General features: G+C 52.2%; 1 protein-coding gene across 5 annotated transcripts in view; it reads left to right on the forward strand.

Moving 5' to 3' along the window:
* Nucleotides 1–18,189, forward strand: part of LOC116956558 (ribosomal protein S6 kinase alpha-3-like) — a 120,905-nt gene that overhangs the window by 29,584 nt on the left and 73,132 nt on the right. For 3 of the 5 annotated variants that reach the window (XM_076054461.1, XM_076054464.1, XM_076054460.1), the window contains exon 4: nt 17,017–17,148. In XM_076054461.1, coding sequence (XP_075910576.1) covers nt 17,017–17,148 — 132 coding nt within the window. The remainder of the gene's footprint in view (nt 1–17,016; nt 17,149–18,189) is intronic. The other 2 variants (XM_076054462.1, XM_076054463.1) reach the window with 2 other exon arrangements.

Here is an 18,189-nt window from a genome sequence, read left to right on the forward strand (position 1 = left end):
ACTCAACACTGCACAATCGATTCAACACTGCACCATAGACTCAACACTGCCCATAGACTCAACACTCCACCATAGTCTCAACACTGCACCATATACTCAACACTGCACCATAGACTCAACACTGCACCATAGACTCAACACTGCACCATAGACTCAACACTGCACCATAGACTCAACACTGCACCATCGACTCAACAGTGGATCATAGACTCAACACTGCCCATAGACTCAACACTGCCCATAGACTCCACACTGCTCCATAGATTCAACACTGCCCATAGACTCAACACTGCCTATAGACTCAACACTGCCCATAGACTCAACACTGCCCATAGACTCAACACTACCCATACACTCAACACTGCCAATAGACTCAACACTGCACAATCGATTCAACACTGCACCATAGACTCAACACTCCCCATAGACTCAACACTCCACCATAGTCTCAACACTCCACCATAGACTCATCACTGCCCATAGACTCAACACTGCACCATAGACTCAACACTGCACCATAGACTCAACACTGCACCATAGACTCAACACTGCACCATAGACTCAACACTACCCATACACTCAACACTGCCCATAGACTCAACACTGCACAATCGATTCAACACTGCACCATAGACTCAACACTGCCCATAGACTCAACACTGCCCATAGACACAACACTGCACCATAGACTCAACACTGCACCATAGACTCAACACTGCACCATAGACTCAACACTGCACCATAGACTTAACACTGCCCCATAGACACAACACTGCACCACACACTCAACACTGCACCATAGACTCAACACTGCACCATAGACTCAACACTGCACCATAGACTCCACACTGCACCATAGACTCAACACTGCACCACAGACTCAACACTGTACCACAGACTCAACACTGCACCATAGACTCAACACTGCACCATAGACTCAACACTGCACCACAGACTCAACACTGCCCATAGACTCAACACTGCACCATAGACTCAACACTGCACCATAGACTCAACACTGCACCATAGACTCAACACTGCACCATAGACTCAACACTGCACCATAGACTCAACACTGCACCATAGACTCAACACTGCACCATAGACTCAACACTGCACCATAGACTCAACACTGCACCATAGACTCAACACTGCACCATAGACTCAACACTGCCCATAGACTCAACACTGCCCATAGACTCAACACTGTACCATAGACTCAACACTCCACCATAGACTCAACACTCCACCATAGACTCATCACTGCCCATAGACTCAACACTGCACCATAGACTCAACACTGCACCATAGACTCAACACTGCACCATAGACTCAACACTGCACCATAGACTCAACACTACCCATACACTCAACACTGCCCATAGACTCAACACTGCACAATCGATTCAACACTGCACCATAGACTCAACACTGCCCATAGACTCAACACTGCCCATAGACACAACACTGCACCATAGACTCAACACTGCACCATAGACTCAACACTGCACCATAGACTCAACACTGCACCATAGACTTAACACTGCCCCATAGACACAACACTGCACCATAGACTCCACACTGCACCATAGACTCAACACTGCACCACAGACTCAACACTGTACCACAGACTCAACACTGCACCATAGACTCAACACTGCACCATAGACTCAACACTGCACCACAGACTCAACACTGCCCATAGACTCAACACTGCACCATAGACTCAACACTGCACCATAGACTCAACACTGCACCATAGACTCAACACTGCACCATAAACTCAACACTGCACCATAGACTCAACACTGCACCATAGACTCAACACTGCACCATAGACTCAACACTGCACCATAGACTCAACACTGCACCATAGACTCAACACTGCACCATAGACTCAACACTGCCCATAGACTCAACACTGCACCATAGACTCAACACTGCACCATAGACTCAACACTGCACCATAGACTTAACACTGCCGCATAGACTCAACACTGCCCATAGACTCAACACTGCCCATAGACACAACACTGCACCATAGACTCAACACTGCCCCATAGACTCAACACTGCACCATAGACTCAACACTACCCATACACTCAACACTGCCCATAGACACAACACTGCACAATCGATTCAACACTGCACCATAGACTCAACACTGCCCATAGACTCAACACTGCCTATAGACTCAACACTGCCTATAGACTCAACACTGCCCATAGACTCAACACTGCCCATAGACTCAACACTACCCATACACTCAACACTGCACAATCGATTCAACACTGCACCATAGACTCAACACTGCCCATAGACTCAACACTCCACCATAGTCTCAACACTCCACCATAGACTCAACACTGCCCATAGACTCAACACTGCACCATAGACTCAACACTGCACCACAGACTCAACACTCCACCATAGACTCAACACTGCACCATAGACTCAACACTGCACCATAGACTCAACACTGCACCATCGACTCAACAGTGGATCATAGACTCAACACTGCCCATAGACTCAACACTGCCCATAGACTCAACACTGCCCATAGACTTAACACTACTTATAGAATCAACACTGCCCATAGACTCCACACTGCTCCATACATTCAACACTGCCCATAGACTCAACACTGCCCATAGACTCAACACTGCCCATAGACTCAACACTACCCATACAGTCAACACTGCCCATAGACTCAACACTGCACAATCGATTCAACACTGCACCATAGACTCAACACTGCCCATAGACTCAACACTCCACCATAGTCTCAACACTGCACCATATACTCAACACTGCACCATAGACTCAACACTGCACCATAGACTCAACACTGCACCATAGACTCAACACTGCACCATAGACTCAACACTGCACCATCGACTCAACAGTGGATCATAGACTCAACACTGCCCATAGACTCAACACTGCCCATAGACTCCACACTGCTCCATAGATTCAACACTGCCCATAGACTCAACACTGCCTATAGACTCAACACTGCCCATAGACTCAACACTGCCCATAGACTCAACACTACCCATACACTCAACACTGCCGATAGACTCAACACTGCACAATCGATTCAACACTGCACCATAGACTCAACACTCCCCATAGACTCAACACTCCACCATAGTCTCAACACTCCACCATAGACTCATCACTGCCCATAGACTCAACACTGCACCATAGACTCAACACTGCACCATAGACTCAACACTGCACCATAGACTCAACACTGCACCATAGACTCAACACTACCCATACACTCAACACTGCCCATAGACTCAACACTGCACAATCGATTCAACACTGCACCATAGACTCAACACTGCCCATAGACTCAACACTGCCCATAGACACAACACTGCACCATAGACTCAACACTGCACCATAGACTCAACACTGCACCATAGACTCAACACTGCACCATAGACTTAACACTGCCCCATAGACACAACACTGCACCACAGACTCAACACTGCACCATAGACTCAACACTGCACCATAGACTCAACACTGCACCATAGACTCCACACTGCACCATAGACTCAACACTGCACCACAGACTCAACACTGCCCATAGACTCAACACTGCACCATAGACTCAACACTGCACCATAGACTCAACACTGCACCATAGACTCAACACTGCACCATAGACTCAACACTGCACCATAGACTCAACACTGCACCATAGACTCAACACTGCACCATAGACTCAACACTGCACCATAGACTCAACACTGCACCATAGACTCAACACTGCACCATAGACTCAACACTGCCCATAGACTCAACACTGCCCATAGACTCAACACTGTACCATAGACTCAACACTCCACCATAGACTCAACACTCCACCATAGACTCATCACTGCCCATAGACTCAACACTGCACCATAGACTCAACACTGCACCATAGACTCAACACTGCACCATAGACTCAACACTGCACCATAGACTCAACACTACCCATACACTCAACACTGCCCATAGACTCAACACTGCACAATCGATTCAACACTGCACCATAGACTCAACACTGCCCATAGACTCAACACTGCCCATAGACACAACACTGCACCATAGACTCAACACTGCACCATAGACTCAACACTGCACCATAGACTCAACACTGCACCATAGACTTAACACTGCCCCATAGACACAACACTGCACCATAGACTCCACACTGCACCATAGACTCAACACTGCACCACAGACTCAACACTGTACCACAGACTCAACACTGCACCATAGACTCAACACTGCACCATAGACTCAACACTGCACCACAGACTCAACACTGCCCATAGACTCAACACTGCACCATAGACTCAACACTGCACCATAGACTCAACACTGCACCATAGACTCAACACTGCACCATAAACTCAACACTGCACCATAGACTCAACACTGCACCATAGACTCAACACTGCACCATAGACTCAACACTGCACCATAGACTCAACACTGCACCATAGACTCAACACTGCACCATAGACTCAACACTGCCCATAGACTCAACACTGCACCATAGACTCAACACTGCACCATAGACTCAACACTGCACCATAGACTTAACACTGCCCCATAGACTCAACACTGCCCATAGACTCAACACTGCCCATAGACACAACACTGCACCATAGACTCAACACTGCACCATAGACTCAACACTGCACCATAGACTCAACACTGCACCATAGACTTAACACTGCCCCGTAGACACAACACTGCACCATAGACTCCACACTGCACCATAGACTCAACACTGCACCACAGACTCAACACTGTACCACAGACTCAACACTGCACCATAGACTCAACACTGCACCATAGACTCAACACTGCACCACAGACTCAACACTGCCCATAGACTCAACACTGCACCATAGACTCAACACTGCACCATAGACTCAACACTGCACCATAGACTCAACACTGCACCATAGACTCAACACTGCACCATAGACTCAACACTGCACCATAGACTCAACACTACCCATACACTCAACACTGCCTATAGACTCAACACTGCACAATCGATTCAACACTGCACCATAGACTCAACACTGCCCATAGACTCAACACTGCCTATAGACTCAACACTGCCCATAGACTCAACACTGCCCATAGACTCAACACTACCCATACACTCAACACTGCCCATAGACTCAACACTGCACAATCGATTCAACACTGCACCATAGACTCAACACTGCCCATAGACTCAACACTCCACCATAGTCTCAACACTCCACCGTAGACTCAACACTGCCCATAGACTCAACACTGCACCATAGACTCAACACTGCACCACAGACTCAACACTCCACCATAGACTCAACACTGCACCATAGACTCAACACTGCACCATAGACTCAACACTGCACCATCGACTCAACAGTGGATCATAGACTCAACACTGCCCATAGACTCAACACTGCCCATAGACTCAACACTGCTTATAGACTCAACACTGCCCATAGACTCCACACTGCTCCATAGATTCAACACTGCCCATCGACTCAACACTGCCTATAGACTCAACACTGCCTATAGACTCAACACTGCCCATAGACTCAACACTACCCATACAGTCAACACTGCCCATAGACTCAACACTGCACAATCGATTCAACACTGCGCCATAGACTCAACACTGCCCATAGACTCAACACTCCACCATAGTCTCAACACTGCACCATAGACTCAACACTGCACCATAGACTCAACACTGCACCATAGACTCAACACTGCACCATAGACTCAACACTGCACCATAGACTCAACACTGCACCATAGACTCAACACTGCACCATCGACTCAACACTGCTTATAGACTCAACACTGCCCATAGACTCCACACTGCTCCATAGATTCAACACTGCCCATAGACTCAACACTGCCTATAGACTCAACACTGTCCATAGACTCAACACTGCCCATAGACTCAACACTACCCATACACTCAACACTGCCGATAGACTCAACACTGCACAATCGATTCAACACTGCACCATAGACTCAACACTGCCCATAGACTCAACACTCCACCATAGTCTCAACACTCGACCATAGACTCAACACTGCCCATAGACTCAACACTGCACCATAGACTCAACACTGCACCATAGACTCAACACCGCACCATAGACTCAACACTGCACAATCGATTCAACACTGCACCATAGACTCAACACTGCCCATAGACACAACACTGCACCATAGACTCAACACTGCACCATAGACTCAACACTGCACCATAGACTTAACACTGCCCCATAGACTCAACACTGCCCATAGACTCAACACTGCCCATAGACACAACACTGCACCATAGACTCAACACTGCACCATAGACTCAACACTGCACCATAGACGCATCACTGCACCATAGACTTAACACTGCCCCATAGACACAACACTGCACCATCGACTCAACACTGCTTATAGACTCAACACTGCCCATAGACTCCACACTGCTCCATAGATTCAACACTGCCCATAGACTCAACACTGCCTATAGACTCAACACTGTCCATAGACTCAACACTGCCCATAGACTCAACACTACCCATACACTCAACACTGCCGATAGACTCAACACTGCACAATCGATTCAACACTGCACCATAGACTCAACACTGCCCATAGACTCAACACTCCACCATAGTCTCAACACTCCACCATAAACTCAACACTGCCCATAGACTCAACACTGCACCATAGACTCAACACTGCACCATAGACTCAACACTGCACCATAGACTCAACACTGCACAATCGATTCAACACTGCACCATAGACTCAACACTGCCCATAGACACAACACTGCACCATAGACTCAACACTGCACCATAGACTCAACACTGCACCATAGACTTAACACTGCCCCATAGACTCAACACTGCCCATAGACTCAACACTGCCCATAGACACAACACTGCACCATAGACTCAACACTGCACCATAGACTCAACACTGCACCATAGACTCAACACTGCACCATAGACTTAACACTGCCCCATAGACACAACACTGCACCATAGACTCCACACTTCACCATAGACTCAACACTGCACCACAGACTCAACACTGTACCACAGACTCAACACTGCACCACAGACTCAACACTGCACCATAGACTCAACACTGCACCACAGACTCAACATTGCCCATAGACTCAACACTGCACCATAGACTCAACACTGCACCATAGACTCAACACTGCACCATAGACTCAACACTCCACCATAGTCTCAACACTGCACCATAGACTCAACACTGTACCATAGACTCAACACTCCACCATAGACTCAACACTCCACCATAGACTCAACACTCCACCATAGACTCAACACTGCACCATAGACTCAACACTGCACCATAGACTCAACACTGCACCACAGACTCAACATTGCCCATAGACTCAACACTGCACCATAGACTCAACACTGCACCATAGACTCAACACTGCACCATAGACTCAACACTGCACCATAGACTCAACACTCCACCATAGACTAATTTGTGTGTTTAGTTTATTGTCCTCCCGCACCTCCGATTAGCACGTTGGCAACTTACGGCGCGAAAGAAGTCCAACACACACAGACACACACACAGACACACACACACAGACACACAGACACAACAACAACAACCGCCATTCGCCACTAAGTGGCGGTGACGTCACCACGACGCTTGTGCCAGGCTATGTGCACCCTGAGGCCACGTGAAGTATCGAACGCCCGCTGGCAGGAGGTCACGGGGCAGACCCAGGTGCCACGGGTCGACTGACTGAGATGACTGGCTGATGCACCACCTGTGCCCCCTACTGTGCCAACCTGCTGTGCTTTAGCCACCCGGCGCTCCGCTCGCTGTTGTGAGCGTCGCTCCTCCGCCCTCCGTTGTTGTTGGAGGGCGACTGCCTCCAACTGCCCAGTAGCATCCTTCACGAGCCTCCTCCACAGAGGCCGATCTTGACACCGCCGGTACCAATCATCGGCAAGTCCACTCAGCTCCACGTCCTCCTGTACCACATCACTCCATCTCTTCTCTAGCCCGTGCCGCGCCCGCTTAGCCCCCTCAATCCGGCCAAACAAAAGCTGTTTCGGCATGCGGTGGCTGGGCATGCGGGCTACATGACCCAGCCATCGCAGCCTTGCCTGCCGGAGGAGCTCACCGATGGGACCCTGCCCAGATCTTTCAAGGATTTGTGAGCTCCTCACACAATCCAGTCTGGTTAAACCGAGGATGGATCGGAGGCAGGCCAGCCTAAATGTTTCTAACCGGCGAAGATGTTCCATTAGGGGGGTCCACGTTTCGCAAGCGTAGAGAAGGGAGGGAATGACCGTGGCCGAGAAGACCTGAAGCTTAGTGCGGAGCGACAGACCAGGTAGCTTCCACACAGCGTTACGCAACCGATGAAAAGATATTGCCGCTCGACTGATTCGGAGTGAGACCTCTGCTGTTAAACTGGAGCCAGTCATAAGCACACTGCCCAGGTATGGGAAACTCTCCACTCTCTCCACAACTGCCCCATCACCGATTGGGAGTTGTGGGGGTGGAGTGTCCGATGGTACAAAATACCCAGGCAGGTGCTTAGTTTTGGTGGGGCTGATGGTAAGGCCCCACCTCTTAGTGGCACGCTCCAGTCTCAGCAGCAGCGTCTCCAACTCCTCCTCCGACTGAGCAGCTATTACCAAGTCATCAGCATACATAACGTGGTTGAGCAATAGGGAGCCATCCCTTGACCGCACCCGGGCATCGATTAGCCTCCCATTATATCTGTACCATATGGAGATTCCCCCGGTACAGCTATTGAAGGCTTCACGAACTACGTGGTCAAAATAGATGTTAAATAATGTGGGAGCCAGAGGACATCCCTGTCGCACCCCAAGGTGTACAGGGAATGGCTCTGACTCCCGGCCACGTAGTTTTACCCGGGCCCGCTCACCATCATGAAGGTCCTTAATGATCGTGAGCAGAGGGTCAGGTACTCCAAAAGCACGAAGAACGACCCAGAGCCCAGGCCTACTGATGGTATCATAGGCCTTGACCAGGTCAATAAAGCAGAGATGTAGGTCTTGTAGGAATTCCCTACACCTCTGCTGTAGCAGACGGACAGAAAATATGGCATCTGTGCAGGACCGCCCTTTCCTGAAACCGCATTGGGGCTCCGCAAGCCTCTCCTCAGCGTGCCTGGCAAGGAGGAGGAGTGAGATGCCCCTGTAGTTGTTACAGTCTGTGCGGTCCCCATTCTTAAAAAGGGGGACCACCAGGGCATCCTTCCAATCCTGCGGAACCCGTCCAGTGGTCCAGACTGTTGTTATGATGTCATATAGGGCAGTAGACACACACACAGACACACACACACACAGACCCACGTAGACATACACACACAGACACACAGACATACAAACACACACAGACACACACACAGACACACACAGACATACACACACAGACACACATAGACATACACACACAGACACACAGACATACAAACACACACACAGACACATAGACACACACACACAGACACACACACAGACATACACACACAGACGCACACACAGACATACACACACACAGACACACACACAGATACACACAGACACGGACAGACACACACTGACATACACACACAGACAGACACACAGACACACACACAGACACACACACAAAGACACACAGACACATAGACACAGACAGATACACACACAGACACACACACAGACATACACACACACAGACACACACACAGACACGGACAGACACGGACAGATACACACAGACATACACACACAGACAGACACACAGACACACACACACAGACACACACAGACACACACACAGACACACATACACACAGACACACATACACACATACATACACACACACAGACATACACACACACAGACACACGCACAGACACACACTCACACAGACACACACACAGACACACACACAGACACACACACCGACACACATACACACCGACACACATACACACCGACACACACATACACACCGATACACACACATACACACATACACACACATACACACAGACACACACACACACAGACACACACACAGACACACACACAGACACACACACACAGACACACACACAGACACACACACAGACACACACACAGACACACACACAGACATACACACACAGACACACAGATACACACACAGACACACAGATACACACACAGACACACACACCGACACACACACACATACACACCGACACACATACACACATACACACACACAGACACACATACACACACACAGACATACACACACACAGACATACACACAGACACACACACAGACATAGACACAGACACACACACAGACATAGACACACACACACAGACACACACACACAGACACACACACACAGACACACACACACACACAGACACACACACACAGACACAGACACACAGACACAGACACACACACACACAGACATACACACACACAGACACACACACAGACATACACACACACACACACCTGGCAACCCCTCCCACCCTCCATAGCCCCCCTCCCCCATAGCTCCCCCCCTCCCCCATAGCTCCCCCCCTCCCATCCCCCATAGCTCCCCCCCTCCCCCATAGCTCCCCCCCTCCCATCCCCCATAGCTCCCCCCCTCCCCCATAACTCCCCCCCTCTCCCCCATAGCTCCCCCCCTCCCCCATAGATCCTCCCCCCCCCCCCATAGCCCCTCCCCCGTCCCTGGGGTGTCGGTGAGCCCCATCCCGTAGGAATGTCGTGAGGACACATTCCATGCCTCCTGCCAGGCAGGTGCCTAGGGCTCCCCTAGCCAGACGGCACGAGAGAGATACAGCGGTGTGTCAGTGTGTACAGGTGTGTGTGTGTACAGGTGTGTGTGTACAGGTGTGTGTGTCAGTGTGTGTGTACAGGTGTGAGTGTGTGTACAGGTGTGTGTGTGTGTACAGGTGTGTGTCAGTGTGTGTGTCAGTGTGTGTCAGTGTGTGTGTGTCAGTGTGTGTCAGTGTGTGTGTGTACAGGTGTGTGTGTACAGGTGTGTGTGTACAGGTGTGTGTGTCAGTGTGTGTGTGTGTGTACAGGTGTGTGTGTACAGGTGTGTGTGTGTGTACAGGTGTGTGTCAGTGTGTGTGTCAGTGTGTGTGTCAGTGTGTGTGTGTCAGTGTGTGTCAGTGTGTGTGTGTACAGGTGTGTGTGTCAGTGTGTGTGTGTGTACAGGTGTGTGTGTACAGGTGTGTGTGTCAGTGTGTGTCAGTGTGTGTGTACAGGTGTGTGTGTCAGTGTGTGTGTCAGTGTGTGTCAGTGTGTGTACAGGTTTGTGTCTGTACAGGTGTGTGTCAGTGTGTGTGTGTACAGGTGTGTGTACAGGTGTGTGTGTCAGTGTGTGTCAGTGTGTGTGTGTACAGGTGTGTGTGTGTGTACAGGTGTGTGTGTGTGTACAGGTGTGTGTGTGTACAGGGTGTGTGTGTCAGTGTGTGTGTGTACAGGTGTGTGTCCGTGTGTGTGTGTCAGTGTGTGTATGCACAGGTGTGTGTCAGTGTGTGTGTCAGTGTGTGTGTACAGGTGTGTGTGTCAGTGTGTGTGTGTACACTGGTGTGTACAGGTGTGTGTGTCAGTGTGTGTGTGTACACTGGTGTGTGTGTGTGTGTACAGGTGTGTGTCAGTGTGTGTGTGTCAGTGTGTGTGTGTACAGGTGTGTGTCAGTGTGTGTGTGTCAGTGTGTGTGTGTACAGGTGTGTGTGTGTGTCAGTGTGTGTATGCACAGGTGTGTGTGTGTGTGTCAGTGTGTGTATGCACAGGTGTGTCAGTGTGTGTGTACAGGTGTGTGTGTACAGGTGTGTGTGTACAGGTGTGTGTGTCAGTGTGTGTGTCAGTGTGTGCGTGTGTGTCAGTGTGTGTGTGTGTGTGTCAGTGTGTGTGTGTATACTGGCAAGGATTATTCAGCATGGCCTTGCCAGGCACGCTGAGGAGAGGCTTGCGGAGCCCCAATGCGGTTTGCTACAGCAGAGGTGTAGGGAATTCCAACAAGACCTACATATCTGCTTTATTGACCTGGTCAAGGCCTATGATACCATCAGTAGGCCTGGGCTCTGGGTTGGTCTTCGTGCTTTTGGAGTACCTGACCCTCTGCTCACGATCATTAAGGACCTTCGTGATGGTGAGCGGGCCCGGGTAAAACTACGTGGCCGGGAGTCAGAGCCATTCCCTGTACACCTTGGGGTGCGACAGGGATGTCCTCTGGCTCCCACATTATTTAACATCTATTTTAACCACGTAGTTCGTGAAGCCTTCAATAGCTGTACCGGGGGAATCTCCATTTGGTACAGATATAATTGGAGGCTGATGGATGCCCGGGTGCGGTCAAGGGATGGCTCCCTATTGGTCAAACACGTTATGTATGCTGATGATTTGGTAATTGCTGCTCATTCAGAGGAGGAGTTGGAGACGCTGCTGCTGAAACCGGAGCGTTCCACTAAGAGGTGGGGCCTTGCCATCAGCTCCACCAAAATTTAGCACCTGCCTGGGTATTTTGTACCATCGGACACTCCACCCCCACAACTCCAAATCGGTGATGGGGCTGTTGTGGAGAGAGTGGAGAGTTTTCCATATCTGGGCAGTGTGCGCATGACCGGCTCTGGTTTAACAGCAGAGGTCTCACTTCGAATCAGTCGAGCGGCAATATCTTTTCATCGGTTGTGTAACGCTGTGTGGTAGCTACTTGGTCTGTCGCTCCGCACGAAGCTTCGGGGCTTCTCGGCCACGGTCATTCCCTCCCTTCTCTACGCTTGCAAAACGTGGACCCCCTAATGGAGGATCTTCGCCGGTTAGAAACATTTAGGTTGGCCTGCCTACGATCCATCCTGGGTTTAACCAGACTGGATTGTGTGAGGAGCTCACAAATCCTTGAAAGATCTGGGCAAGGTCCCATCGGTGAGCTCCTCCGGCGGGCAAGGCTATGCCCAGCCGCCGGATTGAGGGGGCCAAACGGGCGCAGCACGGGCTAGAGAAGAGATGGAGTGATGTGGTACAGGAGGACGTGGAGCTGAGACTGGTCCAAGCGGTGTCAAGATCGGCCTCTGTGGAGGAGGCTCGTGAAGGACGCTACTGGGCAGTTGGAGGCAGTCGCCCTCCAACAACAACGGAGGGCGGAGGAGCGACGCTCACAACAACGAGCGGAGCGCCGGGTGGCTAAAGCACAGCAAGTTGGCACAGTAGGGGGCTCAGGTGGTGCATCAGCCAGTCATCTCAGTCAGTCGACCCGTGACACCTGGGTCTGCCCCGTGACCTCCTGCCAGCGGGCGTTCGACACTCCACGTGGCCTCAGGGTGCACATGGCCTGGCACAAGCGTCGTGGTGACGTCACCGCCACTTAGTGGCGAATGGCGGTTGTTGTTGTTGTTGTTGTGTCTGTCTGTGTGTATCTGTGTGTGTGTATGTGAGTGTGTGTATGTGGGGAGCGGTGGGTGTACGTGTGTGTGTGCATCTATGTGTGTGTGTGTCTGTGGGGTGTGGTAGTGTAGTGGTTAGCGCGCTGAGCTACAAACCCGGCAAACCGAGTTCGATTCTCGCTCACGGCCCACGCCATTGGTGATTATCTGAACCGGTCCTGGGCCTCCCCTAGGTCGACTCAGCCTCAAATGGGTATCCAGTGTAGTAAACATCACCACTGGGGAGACAAAGGCGGTCGGGCGTGGTGTTGGCCACCCACCCCCTCGTGTGCCGTGCCGGCCTTTATAGGTGCTCGCTAACAGCACTTGCCCCTACAGTCTGTTACAGGCTACACAGGGGATCTTTGTCTTTGTGTGCATGAGTGAGTGTATTCACGTGTGGCTGGCCACCCACCCCCTCGCTAACAGCACTTGCCCTAACTGTCTCTGAAGGCTATATAGGGGATCCTTGCCTTTGTGTGATAGTGTGTGTCTGTGTCTGTACGTGTGAGAGTGTGTGTGTGTGTACATGTGTGTGCATGTGTGAGAGTGTGTACGTGTGTGTACGTGTGTGTGTGTGTGTGGGGAGCGATAGTGTAGCGGTTAGCGCGCTGCGCTATGAACCTGGCGACCCGGGTTCGATTCCCGCTCACGGCCAACACCAGTGACGATTGTCTGATCCGGTCCCGGGCCTCCCCTAGGTCGACTCAGCCTCAAACGAGTACCTGGTGCGGTGGATAAAAACATTGCCACTGGGGAGACAAAGGCTGTCGGGCGTGGTGCTGGCCACCCACCCCCTCGTGTGCCGTTCCGGCCTTCATAGGTGCTCGCTAACAGCACTTGCCCCTACAGTCTGCTAGAGGCTACACGGGGGATCTTTGTCTTTGTGTGTTCATAGGTAGCTGCTGCTACTCGCTACTAACAGCACTTGCCCCTACAGTCTGCTAGAGGCTACATGGGGGATCTTTGTCTTTGTGTGTTCATAGGTAGCTGCTGCTACTCGCTACTAACAGCACTTGCCCCTACAGTCTGCTAGAGGCTACACGGGTGATCTTTGTCTTTGTGTGTTCATAGGTAGCTGCTGCTGCTCGCTACTAACAGCACTTGCCCCTACAGTCTATTAGAGGCTACACGGGGGACCTTTGTCTTTGTGTGTTCTGTCCTTCCTCCAACCCACAAGGTCGGAAACAGAAATGAGAACACGAAGGGGAAGAGTCAGCAGCAGCAAAACGTCCCCCGTGTAGCCTCTGGCAGGCTGTAGGGGCAAGTGCTGTGTGTGTAGCCTCTCGCAGGGCTGTAGGGGCAAGTGCTGTGTGTGTAGCCTCTAGCCGGGTGTAGGGGCAAGTGCTGTCTGTGTAGCCGCTAGCAGGACTGTAGGGGCAAGTGCTGTCTGTGTAGTCTTTATCAGGCTGTAGGGGCAAGTGCTATCTGTGTAGCCTCTAGCAGGCTGTAAGGGCAAGTGCTGTGTGTGTAGCCTCTCGCAGGGCTGTAGGGGCAAGTGCTGTCTGTGTAGCCTCTAGCAGGCTGTAGGGGCAAGTGCTGTCTGTGTAGCCTCTAGCAGGGCTTGTAGGGGCAAGTGCTGTCTGTGTAGCCTCTAGCAGGGCTGTTGGGGCAAGTGCTGTCTCTGTAGCCTCTAGCAGGGCTGTAGGGGCAAGTGCTGTGTGTGTAGCCTCTAGCAGGGCTGTAGGGCCAAGTGCTGTCTGTGTAGCCTCTAGCAGGCTGTAGGGGCAAGTGCTGCCTGTGTCGCCTCTAGCAGGGCTGTAGGGGCAAGTGCTCTTTGTGTAGTCTTTATCGGGCTGTAGGGGCAAGTGCTGTCTGTGTAGCCGCTAGCAGGGCTGTAGGGGCAAGTGCTGTCTTTGTCGCCTCTAGCAGGGCTGTAGGGGCAAGTGCTGTCTGTATGGTCTTTAGCGAGCTGTAGGGGCAAGTGCTGTGTGTAGCCTCTAGCAGGGCTGTAGGGGCAAGTGCTGTATTTGCAGCCTCTAGCAGGCTGTAGGGGCAAGTGCTGTCTGTTTAGCCTCTAACAGAGCTGTAGGGGCAAGTGCTGTCTGTGTAGCCTCTAGCAGGCTGTATAGGCAAGTTCTGTCTGTGTAGCCTCTAGTAGGGCTGTAGGGGCAAGTGCTGTCTGTGTAGCCTCTGGCAGGGCTGTAGGGGCAAGTGCTGTCTGTGTAGCCTCTAACAGGGCTGTTGGGGCAAGTGCTGTCTGTGTAGCCTCTAGTAGGCTTAAGGGGCAAGTGCTGTCTGTGTAGCCTCTAGCAGGGCTGTAGGGGCAAGTGCTGTGTAGCCTCTACCAGGCTGTAGGGGCAAGTGCTGTGTGTATTCTCTAGCAGGCTGTAGGGGCAAGTGCACAGAGACTCAGAAACCCACAGAGACCCACAGAGGCCCACAGAGACCCACAGAGGCCCACAGAGACCCACGTAGACTCACAGAGGCCCACAGAGGCCCACAGAGGCCCACAGAGACCCACAAAGACCCACAGAGGCCCACAGAGACCCACAGAGACCCACAGAGACCCACAGAGACCAACAGAGACCCGCAGAGACCCGCAGAGACCCACAGAGACTCACAGAGGCCCACAGAGGCCCATCGAGACGCACAGAGACCCACAGAGACTCACAGAGGCCCACAGAGGCCCACAGAGGCCCACAGAGGCCCACAGAGACCCACAGAAACCCACAGAGGCCCACAGAGACCCACAGAGAACCACAGAGGCCCACAGAGGCCCACAGAGGCCCACAGAGACCCACAGAGGCCCACAGAGGCTCATAGAGACCCACAGAGACCCACAGAGACTCACAGAGGCCCACAGAGACTTACAGAGATCCACCTAGACTCACAGAGACCCACAGAGGCCCACAGAGACTCACAGAGACCCACAGAGACCCACAGAGGTCCACAGAGTCCCACAGAGTCCCACAGAGACCCACAGAGACTCGCAGAGACCCACAGAGACCCACAGAGGCTCACAGAGTCCCACAGAGTCCCACAGAGACCCACAGAGACCCACAGAGGCCCACAGAGGCCCACAGAGTCCCACAGAGACTCACAGACACCCACAGAGACCCACAGAGGTCCACAGAGTCCCACAGAGACTCGCAGAGACCCACAGAGACCCACAGAGGCTCACAGAGTCCCACAGAGACCCACAGAGACCCACAGAGACTCACAGAGGCCCACAGAGGCCCACAGAGGCCCACAGAGTCCCACAGAGACTCACAGAGACCCACAAAGACCCACAGAGACTCACTGAGTCCCACAGAGACTCACAGAGACCCACAGAGACCCACAGAGACCCACAGAGACCCACAGAGGCCCACAGAGACTCACAGAGATCCACAGAGACCCACAGATCTATATACAGAGGATCACACAGCTTGTGCAATTGTGGGTTCAGCGCCAGCTCCTCCACAAGGCCTGCCACCACCACCACTCCCACGTGTTCATCTGTGACCCCTCCTCTCCATTTCCACTTCCTCCTCCCTCTCCTTCACCCTCGTCCCCCACAATGCATCGCGGTTGTGCAAGGAGCAGGAGGCGGGGGAGGAGGACGAGGAGAAGGAGATCCACATCACGAGCCACACGCGCGCCGGGGCCGAGCGAGCGGACGCCTCGCACTTCGAGCTCCTCAAGGTGCTGGGAGCTGGCTCCTTCGGCAAGGTGAGCGGCGAGCGGCGGTGAGGAGCGGCGAGAGGGAGCGGTGGTGAGCGGTGGTGAGCGGCGAGAGGGAGCGGTGGTGAGCGGCGAGAGAGATCTCACCCCCCCCCCCCCCCCCATTCGCTCTCTCTCCCAACCCGGTCTCTTTTTGAGCGCTTCACCTGGTCACACAGAATCGACTTGAACTCGCTCGCTCGTGAGCTCACACAATCTACAGCCTGATGTAGACCCCTACAGCCTGTTGTAGATCCCTACAGCCTGTTGTAGGCCCCTACAGCCTGTTGTAGATCCCTACAGCCTGTTGTAGACCCCTACAGCCTGTTGTAGGCTCCTACAGCCTGTTGTAGACCCCTACAGCCTGTTGTAGGCCTCTACAGCCTGTTGTAGGCCTCTACAGCCTGTTGTAGGCCTCTACAGCCTGTTGTAGACCCCTACAGCCTGTTGTAGGCCTCTACAGCCTGTTGTAGACCCCTACAGCCTGTTGTAGGCCCCTACAGCCTGTTGTAGGCCCCTACAGCCTGTTGTAGGCCTCTACAGCCTGTTGTAGGGGTCTACAGCCTGTTGTAGACCTCTACAGCCTGTTGTAGGCCCCTACAGCCTGTTGTAGACCCCTACAGCCTGTTGTAGGCCTCTACAGCCTGTTGTAGGCCCATACAGCCTGTTGTAGGCCCCTACAGCCTGTTGTAGACCCCTACAGCCTGTTGTAGACCCCTACAGCCTGTTGTAGGCCCCTACAGCCTGTTGTAGGCCCCTACAGCCTGTTGTAGGCCCATACAGCCTGTTGTAGGCCCCTACAGCCTGTTGTAGGCCCCTACAGCCTGTTGTAGGTCTCTACAGCCTGTTGTAGACCCCTACAGCCTGTTGTAGACCCCTACAGCCTGTTGTAGGCCCCTACAGCCTGTTGTAGGCCTCTACAGTCTGTTGTAGACCCATACAGCCTGTTGTAAGCCCCTACAGCCTGTTGTAGGGCCCTACAGCCTGTTGTAAGCCCCTACAGCCTGTTGTAGGCCCCTACAGCCTGTTGTAGGGCCCTACAGCCTGTTA

The sequence above is a fragment of the Petromyzon marinus genome, chromosome 66, assembly GCF_048934315.1.
Source record: "Petromyzon marinus isolate PM22_M1 ecotype Great Lakes invasive population chromosome 66, UKy_Petmar_22M1.pri1.0, whole genome shotgun sequence".
NCBI lineage: Eukaryota > Metazoa > Chordata > Hyperoartia > Petromyzontiformes > Petromyzontidae > Petromyzon > Petromyzon marinus.